General features: G+C 40.0%; 1 protein-coding gene across 2 annotated transcripts in view; it reads right to left on the bottom strand.

Annotated features, from left to right (window-relative positions):
* Positions 1 to 11,291: 11,291 nt before the first annotated feature.
* Positions 11,292 to 17,312, bottom strand: part of PAX3 (paired box 3) — a 57,089-nt gene continuing 51,068 nt past the window's right edge. For both annotated transcript variants that reach the window (XM_075863975.1, XM_075863976.1), the window contains 2 exons: positions 13,924 to 14,170; positions 11,292 to 13,249 (listed from right to left, as the gene is read on the bottom strand). In XM_075863975.1, the coding sequence (XP_075720090.1) occupies positions 13,215 to 13,249; positions 13,924 to 14,170 (282 nt within the window). In that variant the 3' untranslated portion in view covers positions 11,292 to 13,214. The remainder of the gene's footprint in view (positions 13,250 to 13,923; positions 14,171 to 17,312) is intronic.

Genomic DNA, 17,312 nt, shown 5'->3' with positions numbered 1-17,312 from the left:
ATCCAACTTTGAAAGGTTTAGCCATCTATATAAAGAATTGATATGTGATACTTGAACTTATTCTGGCATAATGTAAACTTTATATGATTGTTTTCTATGATGTATTGTTTTCTACTTTCGGAAAGGTAGAGATCTATTTACTTTGAATTCTTATGGATTAGTTTGTTTTGACTCAAAAATACATTTGCAGAATTTTTTTTATTTATCATGAAGTTTGGGGATTTTTTTTTTATTTCAGTCCATCATAAAACAATCCATCATTAGTCAAGTCTCTATTAGTCCCCATAAAACAGGCCATCGCAAACCTATGATATTGGCAAACCTTCACCATGCTACAGGCAGGACTCCGGAGCCTTCAAGAAGTAGTCAACATTATCAGAGTTATTAGTAATGACGCAGCATGGGCTTTATTGCTAATAATCAAGTGATTGAAAAAGAAAATGTATTTCAAAAGTTGAAAATCATAGTGTGTGTGTGTGTGTGTGTGTGTGTGTGTGTGTGTGTGTGTGTGTGTGTGTGTGTGTGTGTGTGTGTGTGTGTGTGTGTGAACTAGTGTATAGGTGTGTGTGAGTGTACACGTGTGTGTTAGTGTATGTATATGTGTGAGTGTATGTGTGTGCGTCTAAATACATGTGTGTGTTAGTGTATGTATATGTGTGAGTGTATGTGTGTGCGTATAAATACATGTGTGTGTTAGTGTATGTATATGTGTGAGTGTATGTGTGTGCGTATAAATACATGTGTGTATGCATATCTGTGTGTATTAGTATATGCATGTGTGTGATACAGTATGCATGTGTGTGAGTGCCTGCGTGAGTGTATGCGTGTGTTTGTTAGAGTATGCGTGTGTGAGTTTATGTGTATGTGTGAGTGTACCGTATGTGTGTGAGTTTATGCGTGTGAGTGTGTGTGGTGAACAATAGGTGACACTGGGCAAATAATAAATATAAATGTAAATACTATTTGTAAAATGAAGAATTATGTATGTACTTAAGCATAATAATCATTGTATCAAATATCTCCACTAAGATCTTTTTAAGGAACGTGCTTATAACACTAATCTTAATTTAGAAGGGTTCTGTAATTACATTATAATATACCTAAAAATGAAATTTAGTCTATAGTAGTAGTGGGCAACCAGCGGCACACCCTGTGGCCCCATGCTTCCATCTGTGTACTCTACAGAGTTGAACCCTACCTGAGCACCCTTCTACTGTATACTGAGTGCCATGGTTTCTTCGATAATAATGTGTACTCTACAGTGTGGTGCATTGTTAGTACTATTAAAGGGATTTTTCCACTATACACATTTACTGCAGACAGAATAGAATGCCCCCTGTCCAACCGATACAAGGCTCTGTGTAGCCCATATGCAGCAGGGAGGTTGCCACACATATATGGTTGATCGTTATATTATTATTATTTATTTAAAAGCCTCATTAATTCCAGGGTGCTATACATATGAAAAGGGGTTTAACAGTGTGTTCACATCAGCGATGGGTTCCGTCAGAACTTTCCATCGGAGGAACCCATCAACGGAAACGCAAATGGAAACCATAGCTCCGTTTGCAGTACCATTGAATTCAATGATAATGCTTCCGTTGTAAATGGTTTTTGTTTGTCTCCATTCCATAATGTTTCCATTGTTTTGGTGATATCGACTGCGCTATTGTTTCTGCCAAAAAACGGAAACCTTAGAGAACGGAGACAAATGGATACCATTAGCAACGGAAGCATTACTATTGAAATCAATGGTAATGCAAACGGAAGCAATGATTCCAGTTTGCCTTTCCGTTGATGGGTTCCTCCGACAGAAAGGTCTGACGGAACCTATCAACGGAACTTAACGCTGATGTAAACACACCTTTAGTACAATTCACTTTTAAGGGCGAAGGCTGTAATACTGTCAATCGCCGCTACAAGAATGCTAGCTATTCATAGCATGAGCTGATATAGAATGAAGGGGGAGCAGCGATCGTACAAGGCTGCGACCCCTTCAAGACAGCTGATCGGCGGGGGTCCCGAGAGTCGGACCCTGACTGATCAGACATTTATGGCCTATCCTCAGGATCAATTTTTAGGGACTGGACATTCCCTTTAATGAATGATAGACCGGTCCAGAAGGAGAGAGGTCCTTGCCTCCGAGGGCTTACAATATACAAAGCACAAGATATGTTGTTTCTATATCTTGCATAGACTACAATAGTGAGTTGCTGTGTACGTGAGGCCATGAGGTAGAGGGGACAGGGAATGTATTGTGTAGGGACAAACCTGAAGCTCCCATTATGTGTTTATTTGACCACCACTGCTCTTTAGCATTAAAACCTAAATTCAGTCGAAACCTGGGAATTCAATCCCCCTCATGTCACAATCACAGAGGACACTGTGAGCAGAGATGCACGGAGCTGCTTTAGCCATCCCTATGTCTGTTTGCAAAGGGGAAACAAGTAATTGTTCAGTAATTTTCCTTCCCCGACAAGCAAAATAGCGGCTCTGCCTACGCGAGTCCATACTAAGTCCATTGTAATCCTGCAGAGCAGCTCTGTTGTAATAAAGATATAGCCAAAATGCTTTTGGGGTTGCCTAAGGATACATTGGGGCGATACCTAGTGTATTATGTTTCTTTGTTTGTCTAGCATTGTTTATTTTTCCATGAATCTCTCTGTGGTTTCAATTCTCCTGCACACAATTGTACGCTTACTTTACATTATATGGTCAGTCACATACATTTTATTTGTAAAACAAGAAAACAATGTTCCCTATTTAGGTAGATTTTGCCATTTTATTAGCAAAAACATTTTAGCTGGATTAATTTATAATTTTGGGTTGTTCATCCTTTCTTAACAGCTATTGTTATTCTGTGTATGGAAGTGTTTTCTCAATGGAGTCATGGTTCAGTATTTAGGATAAAATTGGAATTGCATAAAAAAATAATAATTATGAAGTCCAAAACTGATAAGTATAAAGCTTTCCTCCCTTTAGGCTGGTTTCACGCAAGCATAATATGGGTTTGGGTCCTTAGACCTGCAGTTAGGTCAAGATTTTCGTCCATAATAGGCTCGTGTGAAACCAGCCATAGGGTTTGGTAGGAGTGGATACTAATGTGGGGAGAAGTATAAATAAAATACTTTTACTTCTTTTTATTGATTCAATAGCAGTTTTGGCAAAAATAATTGTATTTGCCATTCATATTTTTAATAAATTTAAGGCCATGATCACACACACAGTTTTAATGCAGTTTTTGGCTGTTTGTTTTTTTAGCCAAACACAGAAGTGGCCACAAAAGAAAGGATAAGCAACAGACTTTTCGTCATACATTTTCTTCCTTATGCATCCACTTCTGGCTTTGGCTAAAAAACCTGAGCCAAAAAACGCACGAAAACTGCATGTGTGATTCTGGCCTAAGGATAAATAGAAAATTGATGGATTCATTGATTCATTCAAGCACGAAAAAGTGTGCTTATCTTAGGCTCCATGAACACAAATCTTGTATGTACAATGGCTTACACTGTCCCTGCAGTTCCATACTACAGAGCTGTAAGAACTCCATGTGCCGCCATTTGGTGCCTCTGCACAGCACTGAATTCTCCGCTAGGAGCAATGCATCTAGGTGAGAATATCTTCATAATACAGCATCCCTTGGAACATGCCATAATTTTTTTTCTCATCCATTCCATATATAACTATGACCAAATACAATGCCAATGTCTGACTCTTAATGAAGTCAGATGCATACAGAAATCAGAAGATTTATATGGTTGTGGATCCATACAACTCAGATAAAGTATACGTCATGTAAACGAGCCTTTATGTTATAATAAACATAGAAAGGGAAAGGAAACACCTAGAGTATTTGTTAGGCTGTACAATTGTCTGCAAGCTCCTGAAGTATATACTGTTCACTTCTCACAGATTTTTTTAGCAAAAATTCCATTAATGACAATTAGAAATCCAACATAAATGGTCAACAGATGCTCGTAAGTAAGCTGTATATCTGTAGCTGTTTGGCTCAGTGCTTGTCTCTGTTCGAGGAAATATACCATTCATCTGCAGAAGACATTATAAGATAACTCTATCCACATGGGTTACATAATGTAAATATCTATATAAAAAATAGACTGCTATTTACTAAGAGCAAGGTATGCGGGTATGTCGTAGATCTCTCCCTAATAATATGCTTCCCTAGTTAACAGAAACATCTTACAAGTATCGGTTTACTATGTGTCTGTACCAAATTTCACATAAATATGCAGTGGTTTATATCAAGCTAAAAGTAATAGAGAAAAATCATGCTTATGATCAGGGCCGGCGTCAGCACCCGGCAAACCCGGGCAAGTTCCGGGGCCCACTTCCCTTGGGGGGGCCCACTCGGCCGCCGGGTGCTTTACGCTGCCATCATGGCTCCTCCAGGAGCGGAATCTCAGGCGAGAGCGTTGCCGACACTCTTGCTATGGATTTCGCTTCTAGAGGGAGCCCCTGTCTAGGAGCGGAATCCCACAAGAGCATTGCCAACGCTATGGCAGGAGATTCCGCTCCAAGAGGAAGCCCCTGACGTCCCTGACCATATATGGACAGGGACATCAGGGGCTTCACCGGGACCGGAATCTTTGGCCAGAGCGTTGCCAATGCTCTGGCCGGGGATTCCGCTCCTGGAGAAGACACTGATGTCACTATCCATATATGGACAGTGACGTCAGGGGCTCCCCCAGGAGAGGAATCTCCGGCTGGAGTGTCGGCAACTCTCTGGCTGAGGATTCCACTTCTAGAGGGAGGGGGTGTAACGCTATCTACAGGGGGTGGCACTATCTACAAGTGATGTGTGTGGCACTATCTACAGGGGGTGTGTGGCACTATCTACAGAGGGCACTGTGGCATTATCTACATTGGCAGTGTGTGGCATTATCTACAGGGCACTGTATATTTGGGGGCACAAACTGGGGGCCTAACTTCTATATAGGGGCACAAACTCTCTTTTTACTGCTGCCGTGAGTTTACCCACAAAGGGGCCCACTAAGTCTGTGTCATACAAGGGCCCAGATAAACCTGGAGCCGGCCCTGCTTATGACTGTATTTATGAGGCCCTGCTTATTCTGTATTTATGAGGAGAGTTCTCCTTCCAACTTCCTCCACTTTCTCCTACCCTCCTCAATCTTCAGTGACAACTTCCTCTATATAGACAGGGAGGCAGCACTTCCAAAAAACAGACAGCTTTAATCACCCGTGCAACGTTTCAGTACAACAGTACCTTTCTCAATCTTGAGAAAGGTACTGTTGTACTGAAACGTTGCACGGGTGATTAAAGCTGTCTGTTTTTTGGAACTGCTGCCTCCCTGTCTATTTTTCAATTGCCCAGTATTGAGGACCATGGACCTGGTCCTATTGAGGCGTGCACCCACTTGTGGTCCGGTGCTGTGGAATTTTTCTTGTTTGACTTCCCCTATATAACTGAGATGCAGCCGTCACTCAGCCTTAAGGAGGGTGGAAGGAGGCACAGAAAGGTGGAGGGAGAACTCTCCTCATAAATACAGTTTTAACCATGTCTGCCATACTGTTCCGAGTTTAATATTAAACAAATGACTGCATATATTTGTCCAATTTAACAGACACATAGCGGATCTTTACTTATTATAAGCTGCCCTTAACTAGAAGCACATTTTAAAGGGGTATTTCCATCTTCTTAATCCAGGTTCATATGAAAGCTAACCCACAATAAGATGTTTACTAACTATCTTCATCAGATATTTATCTCCACCCTGGGTCCCCCTCTTTGGGTGCTGCTGGTTGTCTAGAGTTATGGCCACCGCTGCCTGCAGCAGTGGGCCACTCTTGCGAAGTCTTCTCCAAATCCTCTATTGTAGATGGATGGGTCTCGGGAGGGCGTCTACTGGCAGATGCACATTAGCCAACGCTCTGCAGTTCCATAGATGTGTATGGATGGCTTCAGGGCATGTGCAGTAGCAGCCCTGGAGCTGTTTATAAGTGCTCTGCACCTCACATAGCTACCGAGCATCATGAGTGCGCACGTTTCGGCGAGATGATATCAGCACATCGCTGCTGGCCTGAACTCTCAATCGAAAGGAGGAGGACGTCCCACCAAACCAAGAAGAGAACCAGGAAGTTGCAGGCAGCAGTGGTGATGCGATGGAAGTAAAAGGGGAGATGGGAAAACCCCTTTTAGGGACAGATCCATTTTAAGTTTGAACATATATCTGTTTTTCCTACTTATCATGTATAACACGATAAGAAGATAACATTTCTTCATAAAGCCTCATATTATTTTTATTATCCTTTCCCTCAAGTTTCTTAAAAACTCAATTGAAACATTCCTTACTTATATCTGTTTCTTTCATATGTGTTTTCTAAAAGTGACAACTGGAAATGGAAGTCATTATAGAGTTGATTTTTTCCAGACTTCTGGAAGGTGAAACTTCATAGTTATTCATTGATAATTTGCCTGGCCCTTTTATCGCTGCATTTCTTGGCAGATAAGTCATACAGGAGTCTAGAAAAATAACTGACAACCCCTATAGGATGTATTATTACTTCCATTACCTGTTGTCACATCTGGAAAACACACAAGGAAGAAACAATATCTTAAGGTGGGTTTATACACCGTGATTTTTCATACCACTGATGAGTGGCCAAGGATCTAATAGACATTTATATCAGTACGATACTTGCAACTGGTGGAAAGCAACAGTCCATTACGCAAGAAGTTTTGGCGCCTGTATGGGTAACAAAGATGTAGGCATTATTCATACGAATGTGTTAAACGTCCGTGTGACGGCCGTTGAAACAATTCACATGTTTTTTGTTTCAATGGACCGTGTGAAGGGTCCATGAGAAAATAGGACATGTCCCATCTTTTCACACTTCACGCATCCCTCCATAGACTCTAGTCTATGGGGATGCGTGATATCGCATCCCGCAGCACAGAGCACGGATGCACCTCGTACGTGAAAAAGATCAGTTTTTCACGTCCGAGATGCGAAACGCCCGTGTAAATCTAGACTAATCCACATTGACTCAAGTAGAGAAAGTTTGTCACTGAAGCCTGATTCTGACTGTTTCTATGCAACAAACCCACTGTCGTGAATCTGATATTTGATGTTAGAAGCAGCAAGAAAAAGAACAGGTAAGGCTCTATTCACATTATGTTTGTCACCCTACATTGGAGATATAGATATACGGAAGGCTGCCACATCTCCCACTGTAAAGGTATACAGTGCGATACATCACCCATACAGACTATGAGCCACCCTCACACTGTGATGCAGCGTCAGCTGAATGCTGAAAATAAAGGGTTAATCATCACAGGCAGAAACTATGTATGTTCTTCCACAATGTGCTGTGTAGTGTACACTCAACTGACTGGATCATGGAGGGGACAGTCAACTGCAGACCTCAGGTATAAACAGATCAGGAGAGTAGAGAGCTGAGCTACTTATATGGGCAAATCTTGGAGAGCTACATCCCAACAGAGCATCAGGATTCAGAGAGGGTCCCCTCTTTTCCTGATACTCTGTCCAAGACTGGTTGTTTTTTTATCTGCCCCGGGAAAGCTCCAGCGACGTAACTGTCACAATTACATGACTAGAGCTTACCCAGTCGATAAAACGCCGCCAGACTCCCCCGAAAACAGCATAAGGATTCAGAGGGGAACCTCCCTTAGTCACGATGCTCCGTCCATGTGCTTCAGAGACCGGCAGCGCTATAAAGTCCCCCACTATCTAGCACAGACACTAGATTCTCCGACCCGACTCCTCTCTCAAGTGCCTGCGGTTTCTTTGGCCTCCTTCAACTCTCAAACATGGCGAGCATAGGACAGTCATCTGCCTAAAGGTTTGTCCACACACAAAGGAATTGCTGCAGAAAATTTCTGCAGCAATTCCATTGAAAGTCGCAGACTTTCCTGCTGCGGAAAAAACGCACCATTTTCTGCAGTTTTTACGGCAGAAAATGGTGCGTATTTTGCTGAGTTTTTCTCAATGCTAGATAATGGTGACATCTCCTATGAAAAACGCAGCAATTCTGGACACTTTCTGCAGCAGGAATTGACATGATGCAGTCTGAAGAATACGCACCGCAGGTCAATTTCTGCTCGGAATTTTTATGCAGCATGCGGAGGAGATTTGTTAAATCTCATCCACTAAGCTGCTACTTTATTCTGCCGCATTTTTTCCGACCGCAATTCTGGACAGAAAAAACGCTGCATTTCCGCAGCGCGTGGACGAGCCCTAATACTAGCAAGAGTACAGAGTGCTGCTTCGCAGAACCCCAGCATGCAGAGGGGAAACATTATAAGAAAACAGCGACTGTCAGAGTTCTTGCATACAGCATCCTTCAGTGCCTGTATATGGACAGTGATGTCACTGGAGCTTCCTGACGTATAAGTTTAATGGAGGACTGTGATGGATGCTAAACAGTGTCATTCATCACCCATAGGCTATTATGGCCTCTGTTAAATGTATACTTTTTTTTACTGCAAACCGTTGTACAGAATAGCATAGTCTACTATATTATTCCTTACCTCTTTTTGCCAGATGGAGGCTAACAGGACGCTCTTTTGGCCTTTGTCTGGCAATGGAAGCCTATGGATACAATTAGAGTGTATGTCAGGAGCTTTTCCAGCATACATGCTAGACGCAGAAAAAAATCGTGATGTGAACAGGCCCTAAGAAATTGACAATGTAATTCCTTAAATTCTTGAGTAGTCTTCTTCCATCAAGTTTTTCAAAACTGTATTCAACTGTTTCTTAGTTTTGTCTGTTTCTGGGACACCTGGGTGCCAATTAATCTGGCTACTGATACATGGTAAGGCCCAATTATCGGGCAACGATCAGCCGTTGAACGAGCAAACGTCCATTGGCTGATTGCATCGTTGTATCGTAGTTACAATCGCTTGTCCCAATACATTACTGAGCATCGCTCCATGTGAAAGGAGCAAACGAGTGCCGATCAACGAGCTGTCTCATTGACGCTCGTTTGCACGGCCCACGTCGTGGGACCCTTGCCCAACATTGCGGGAGTCCAGAATAGAAAATCTGCAGCCTTTCCTAATCTTTGCCTTGTGTAAACATGGCAGCAATCAGCTGACAAATAAGCAAACTGTCGTTTGTCAGCTGTTTGCATCTTTTATGAAGGCAAAAAAATTATTGTTTGTTGGCAGCACATCTTCTTGTGCAAACAGGGGATGTGCTGCCAACAAAATGAAAACTGTATGGAGACGAACAATCATATTGACAATCCACACTCATAATGATTGCTCCATGTAAATGGAGCTAAAAGAGCTCTAATCAGCATGCTAATATAGTCAATCTGCACTCGTTACCGGAGGAATGTCTGCTTGTGTAAAAGGGCCCTTAAAGAGGCTCTGTCACCACATTATAAGTGCCTTATCGCCTATATAAGGAGATCGGCGCTATAATGTAGGTGACAGTAATGCTTTTTATTTCGAATAACGATCTATTTTAAACCACTTTATGAGCGATTTTTAGCTTTATGCTAATGAGTTTCTTAATACCCAAGTGCGTGTGTTTTTACGTTAGACCAAGTGGGCGTTGTACAGAGGAGTGTATGACGCTGACCAATCAGCATCATGCACTTCTCTCCATTCATTTACACTGCACTAGCGATATAGTTAAATCGTTATGTGCAGCCACATACACAAACACTAACATTACTAGTGTCCTGATAATGAATATACATTACCTCCAGCCTGGACGTGATGTTTATTCAGAATCCTGGCATGTCTGTAGCATCTCTGTGAGATTCCAGCAAGGCAAGCGTAATCTCGCGAGATTACGATGCAACCTGTCATTTCAAATGAGATTACGCTTGCCTTGCTGGAATTTCACAGAAAAGATTCAGAAGTGTCAGGGTTCTGAATAAACATCACGTCCAGGCTGGTAGTGATGTACATTCATTATCAGGACACTGTAGTAATGTTATAGTGTGTGTATGTAGCTGAACATAACGATATAACTATATCGCTAGTGCAGTGTAAATGAATGGAGAGAAGTGTATGACGCTGATTGGTCAGCGTCATACACTCCTCTGTACAACGCCCACTTGGTCTCAACTAAAACACACCCACTTGGGCATTAAGAAACTCATTAGCATAAAGCTAAAAATCGCTCATAAAGTGGTTTAAAATAGATCGTTTTTCGAAATAAAAAGCATTACTGTCACCTACATTATAGCGCCAATCTCCTTATATAGGAGATAGGGCACTTTTAATGTGGTGACAGAGCCTCTTTAAGGCCTTTTTACAGGGGCCAATTATCGGGCAATCGCTCTTTCATAGAAAGCTCGTTCCCGATCATTGCCCTGTGTAAACAGGGCGCGATCAGCAGATGAACGAGCAAACCTTTTTTTATCTCCTCTTTGAGACAATTTAAAGAAACAATACGGGGAATATGGCCAAAGGTTTATGCTAGTTTTGCATAAAAAAGAAGCACATTTTGGCACATGCCATAGTTGCGCTAAAGTTTGCAACTTTTTACTTTTCTTGCCACTTTTTAGCCAAAGTGGCAAGAAGGGAAGCATGGTTTGTCCAAAGGGGCCAGGGCTTCCACTGGAATGATAGATTTATTCTAATTTGCGCCAGAAACTGGTGTAAGTTATGTCACAAATCTACACCTGCCCAGAGCAGGCATACATTTGCATTTCTGTCACACGTATAACCAAAGATGCTTCAAATATTGAGATGTGCAACTCCTCATATATTTGCTGCATTTTCCTCCAATGTAAATTAGTTTAAGACTGGCATTTGAGACACCAGTTTTAATATATTCTGCCCTAAGCCCCTGAATTCAGGGATGTAAAATTTAGACGTGTTGAACTCATACATGGTCAAGTTAGGTCTAAAAAGCAGTCAAGAGAGTTTTCTTCAAATTAGTGATTTCAAAAAGGGCTCCAACATTCATTGACATGCCTACAGATCCTACAAATGATCTAGATATCTAGTCTTCTCAAGGTCGTGGAGGCTGGTTGTGTTTGATGACCCCACACCTGCTATTATTGTTCTTCAGCAGATGCCAGGTTTCTTAGCTGGTAACCCTAACCTGGTCACAACCCTATTTTGCAATAAGCAGCTGGTATTGAATAGTCATACAGGAGTTATAGCAAACATGGCCTACAAGAAAACATGATTCATTTTTATGCCATATATATCCATACATCTTGACAGCCATTAAGAAAACAACCTTCCATCGCATGTATTTATAATGTTTTTATTATAAATAGTAAATATTTACTGCACTTTATTACATGAAACATATTGCAGCATCTGTTGCCGGAAATACCGACTACACACAGATAAAACGTCTTCCATCACCTCTAAGACGAAAGTGTGATCTCATCACTAATCTTATCCTATCTAGACCCCTAATGAATTACCCATCATTCTTGAAGGAATGTATTTTGTGCTCTACTTCGCTTCACTTGTCAAGAAAACGAAGAAATAAATTAATTTGAAAATTTTCAACCACCTAACCTCATTTTTTTACATTTTCAGTATAAGACATCATGTAACCCTATTTATTGCTATTCCCATCTAGCAATGAAAGCGAGTTAATTGGCTACTTCATGTTTTCTTTTTCTTTTTTTTTTTTTTCTCAAAGTAGACCTGTGACATACATATGCTTCATTTGTTTGACTAATTCCTGATAAATGCGGCATAGTCTAGAATCAGATCAGATCCTCTTTTAGATGGACAATATGGAAATTATGTTGAAAAGAAAATTCTCTATGAAAAATCTTGCATATTTGAAATGCAACCCTTAAAGGAACACTCCAGGCAAAAATAATACATGTGTTATGCATAGCGCAGTGTCTTAGGGGGAGGAGCATGACAGGGATTCTCACTTTGGTGTTCTTTGAGTTCCTGTGTCAAGCACCACCCCTTCAGGCCATGCCCTAGGCATAACACAGGGTAAACCATCAATGCTCAACTTAGAGGGAAGATGAATCAGCCTTCAGAGTTAGCACAGGGACAGGCCTGATGCTACCACTTTATATAATTACATATAACAACCGTTATAACCTAAACTTGAATCAGTCAAATAACTTAAAGCAGGCTTCAGCCCCCTGTGGATTGTTAAAAAATGTTCAACTACAGGCCCCATCATGCCTTGCCTAAAGTTCCCTGGGAAGACATGCTGGGTATTCAAATCAAACATTTGGAGAAAAAAAATCCACAGACGGCCTCTGAATTACAGAAACATACACTAGACAAAATAGTGGAATGCCTTTTTACGTATATTATAAAATAGAAAGTGTAACTTTCTTTTAGAAAATGTCAAATCGAGGTTCAGAAATTTCTTTGAAAATGAATAAACTTGCAGAAAAATACAATCCCATTGTATTTGCAAGACATGAAAGGGATGTTGAAGTGAGGTATGTTATTGCACGTTGATTGACAGCCATGAAATCAATGTCTTTTAGTCAGAATTTGGCGCTGGGCGTTCCCCTCTCATTTATTTTTTCTCACGCCAAATGTATATGCCAGTTCTTAAATGCTGGGTGTTAATCCTAGTAAAGTCTTAATAAACATTAGACATTGTTTGTCTATTTATGTCAACCCTAAATAACAAGTGGATGATCAAAGTGGATGGTCAAGATATTTGTAGCTTGGAATGTTATCTATACAGTCACATCTAGCTGCAAAGTGAGAGCATTTCAACATGGCCGAGCCCATAAGGCACAAAATCCTGAGTATTCCCTGCTCTGTGCCAATTATGAAGCCAGGTCCGACATAGAAAGGCTTCTCTTTAACAGCTGTCTCATCACTTTGCTACTAACCAGGGCATAAAATAAAATAAAAAATCTCTTCATATAAACGCCTCAACACTTTTCATGTTTTCTGTCAGCTCTTTCAATTGGCTTGAATTCAGACTCTTGTGGGAACCTGGAAAAAGCTTTGACTTCCAAAGTAGAGATGTGTTGAGTGGTGCAGTTGCGGCATCCATGCTTGGAACAGTTGCTCAGTCTTTCGACGCAGATAAGTCATTCCAACTGAATGGTAAGATGTCCAATTTTTCCCTACACAACCAGCGGCGTTATAATATTTCTCATTATCCACTTCACTTCCATAAAAGTCATTATCATCTACTTATTTGTGTTGCAGTCAAGCTCCAGTTGGTGCTGCTAATTGAGAATATCCATCCTGTCCAAACTTCCGGTTCTAACACCATCAGAAACTCTATGCCACTCTATGCAATATCTGGCTTCAGATAATGAAAGGCACCTGTAGAAAACAGAGAGATGTTTAGAAGACTTAAGACCAATTCACTTTAAGAGACAGCCTGAACCATAGGTTGACATTGTCACAAGTAATACTGGAATATCAAAGAATAGGGCTAATATTTTTATTCCCGGGACAAGTTTGACAAACTTTTCAGAATCTGTGATCATATACTTTAATGACTCTTGAACTGACTTGATTAAAGACATGTGTTTTTAATACGGGGCATGCCCGTGGTTACTGCATGTCGGGCAAAACCTTCTGTTTTACCTAATGGCGGTCAGGTCTCATGTCTCGGCACATAATCACCTCAAGATGTCCTTGACATCACTTAAGCAAATAATTATGCAACAGATGTTTTTCAGAGAACAATCAACGGGCACCGGAGACAAAAGAGACTCAGTGAGAAAGGGAGAGTCATCAACCTTCTGTTGGAAGCCACAATGTTTCTTGTTTTGTGCTTTATCTGATAGATTTAAAAAAAAAGTAAACTCTTTGCAAGGGATTGATTCCCCTGCATAAATGGAAACAGTTAAACTATACTTCAAATTTAAGAGATAATCTGTGACCTTCCCAATTTGATGTTGAAGATTGCTAAAGACTTCCTGCTTCTGAGTATTTATTGAGTAGAGGCCTGAATATATGGCACACATTACTGACTTTTTGAGTATACTTACTCTGTCCATACTGGCTGTATTGATATCCCGTTACAGGTTCCATGCTGTATCCTGATGTGCTATAGGTTGGTGGGCAGTATGACTGAGATGTTGATAGACTATCCAACGTTTTCATGTGTTCTAGTCTCTGGCTGCAGCTTGCTGACACAGCAGTGCTGGGTTCAAGACCTCCAGTTAATGGTGATAAGGCATAGTCAGTCTGAGGTTGGTGAGGCACTCCACCATGATTAGTAAGGAGACCCATTACCTGTGGGAAACAATAGCCTTTTTAATATGCTTTATTTCTACACATGATGATATATATATATAGTTTATTGGGTTCTTACATCCGAATGAATACAATAGAAAAATATATAAAACCGAGGTATGCAAAATGCACTACAGACCCAAATATATAATATAATACTCAAACTAAATTGAGCTGTTGCAGGACCAGTATACCTAATATGTAAGGAAAGTTTTGCAAAAAAAAAAAAAAGAAAAGGCACACAGAATGAACCCAGAGGAATCCACTAAAAAACATATTATTCTTCCAATGAACTCTAGTGTTCCATGAATCTACCTGTACTGAATTAGCAACCCAATAATTTGATTTTCCTGCTTATGTCTGTTTGAAAGCTAAAAAAGGGAAGTAGCCCCGGGCTTGAGGACCCCTGTATTTTTTTTGTCTTGACCTTTTCACCTGAACACAGAACTAAGGGAAGGGCACGGTCACCTCGGTCTAATCCTTTTACTAAACTAGTGAGTATCTACTTAGTTTCGTTTCCGGTTCCAGAAAAGCTCTCCTTTCCATAGTAAAAGATCAGGCAGCAGTGTTTGCAGAGGCAGACCTCTGTAAAAAATCTCTCCCACACTTAAAAGCTATCGACAGTGCTTAAAATTGCCAGCATCCGTAACTGAGTTAATAGCGAATATATTTTCCTAAAGACATGTTTAATGTAATAAGGATCCCATTGCAAACCATATAATAGCCCAACACATCTCAACAATGTACCCTTAAAGCAGAACCATATGGAAACTAAACAGTTAAAAATCTAATGGTGAGTCTACACTGAGGGGCTGCACTACAGAATATGCTGGAAAGTTCAAATCTACACAAAGAGCCCATTCCTAATAAATTCAACATTATTCCCAGATCACTAACTTTAGAGGAACGGTTCAGAAGAACATGCCAATTAACAATGCTATCTGATGGTAACGGTCCACAAATGTAGTCATCGAGGGTAACATTATCGTAATCAGTAATTATGTTCTAAAAGTGTTAATTAAATATTAACTTTAATATTCATTTCTATTATATATTTCTACCATAAAACATAAAATTAGATATAAAACCTAACAATCCATCAAAAAATCTGTTGTTAGTCAAATAATATTCCACTATAATGAAAACTGAGACCCTTCTCTAAGGAGAGATTTTTATAAAGTACGTGATGATGTCATTAGGGGCCTGATGTCATAACCATTCCACTGGTTTACTAAATACTGGTTTCAATCAGTTTTATGAATGTTGGCTTAGCACCAGCAAGGCTAAACCTTCTGTGTGTGGCCTACGGGGGTAAATTATAATTTATCTGTTGACATACATGTACATTGCATTAATTACCTTTTCTAGCTTGTGTACATTCCAGTATAAGAAGGGTTAACACTAACTTTATGCATTCTGTCCATGTTTGACCCTCACACATGTGTAGCGTGTAATTTACAGAAGCTTTCTCCACAGGAAGCCGGACACGTCCTGAAGATGTCCAGAGCCCTGCTCTATTGTGATGGGAAACAGATGCAGGCCCGGTTCTAAGAAAAATGGTGCCACCTGCTCTGTGCTATTCCCGCTGCGCAGAATGGCTGTGAATTCCTTAGTCGTGTTCACACGGGCATGAATCAACTGATGGCAGATTCTATCCTTCATACTTTTATAAGGACATCTCCATCATGTGTATTTAATCTGGTCTACACCTCTATGGGATTTCGCCAGCTAACCAGCTAATCCTCTTTATTCTAAAATAACTCTCTAGCTAATGCATGTGTGTGGGGAACCCTGGAACATACCACTAGATGTAGAATCTTTATCTGTAGGGGAATGAAGCTAAACATTAAATAGTTGTTAAGACAGTTATATAGACAATACTATTTAATATGGGCGACTAACGTTGGCTAAATATACATTTATGAAAATCAACTTTAGCAATTTTATTGGGTTTTGCCATGATGGACTTTAATGATATGCTGGGTGGACATTAAGATTATATCAGTGGGGGTCCAAGAGGGGAGATCAAAAAGATCCCAGAACTGATTTTAATTAAGAGATTACCCCACAAACCTTCTAGTATCATTGGGAACCTCTTTTAATATAAAAAAAATCTTATGATAAAATCAGTTAAAACAGCCAGTTGTTTGACATTATGGACAATGTTTGAAAAAAAATAAAAAAATTCAATTAAAAAAAATATTCTTCTGCATATCCAAACATTTTTCTCATATCCAATAACATAACTAGAATCCAGAAAGCCTTGTAAGCTTCGGCACCTCTCAAATATTTTGCTCCCTCTTAACTGAATTGAGTTCTTTGTGACACACTTGTTCTTCTTATAGAATAACTCATGTCATACATATTAAGAGGTGGAGGCCACATTTTCAGGGCAAATCACCCGAAGTAAGTGTCAATGGGCTACAACAAATCATTAGCTTCAAATATTGGACCATAAATGGTGACAGGACGGGAGGAACATGCCTTGAAAGATCTATTCCAGGAAAAGGTTGTAGGTTGCCTGCTCTGCACTATGAGACAATATAATAGAAATGAGTGCAATTTATTAACTGAATGTCTCTTATGCCAATAATCATTTACTAAATTGCTCTCTTGTATAGTGTTCAGGAAAAATTACATTTTTTATGACATAACCACGTTTTATATAAAGGTCCACATAGGAATAAAGAATAAATGAATACATATCAATAGACAATTATGACACATCTTTCTTGCATTCTAGCCTATTGTTATAAGTACAGGGCGTTGCTTCATATTGGTGCTGGACAGATTATTTATGAATTTATTCTGGATTATTTTATTTATTTTGTTATTTCTAATAATGAAGGGATAGAAAGATTCAGGTAGGTAGAAGAATTTTGTGTGTTTATCTGACTATTTCTACTACTATATTACAAACTCTAGCAGAATGCCTTTCCTGCCGAACACATCATCTGCTCTTTTGCGTTTTAAGAAAAATGTCTCTAATGTTCACAGCACTTGATCGGAAGACCAATATACATATTTTTTTTTTTTTGCAGAATACAGATGTAGAAGTGCTGGGAGCACATCTGAACAAATGCTTGTACCACTTCTGGAATGTAGAAGTGTACCATATTGGTCCCCACAAGAACATACAGAT

This window comes from Rhinoderma darwinii, chromosome 4 (genome assembly GCF_050947455.1).
Source record: "Rhinoderma darwinii isolate aRhiDar2 chromosome 4, aRhiDar2.hap1, whole genome shotgun sequence".
NCBI lineage: Eukaryota > Metazoa > Chordata > Amphibia > Anura > Rhinodermatidae > Rhinoderma > Rhinoderma darwinii.
Note: the sequence above shows the minus strand (reverse complement) of the source record. Positions and strands in the feature narration are given on the sequence as shown.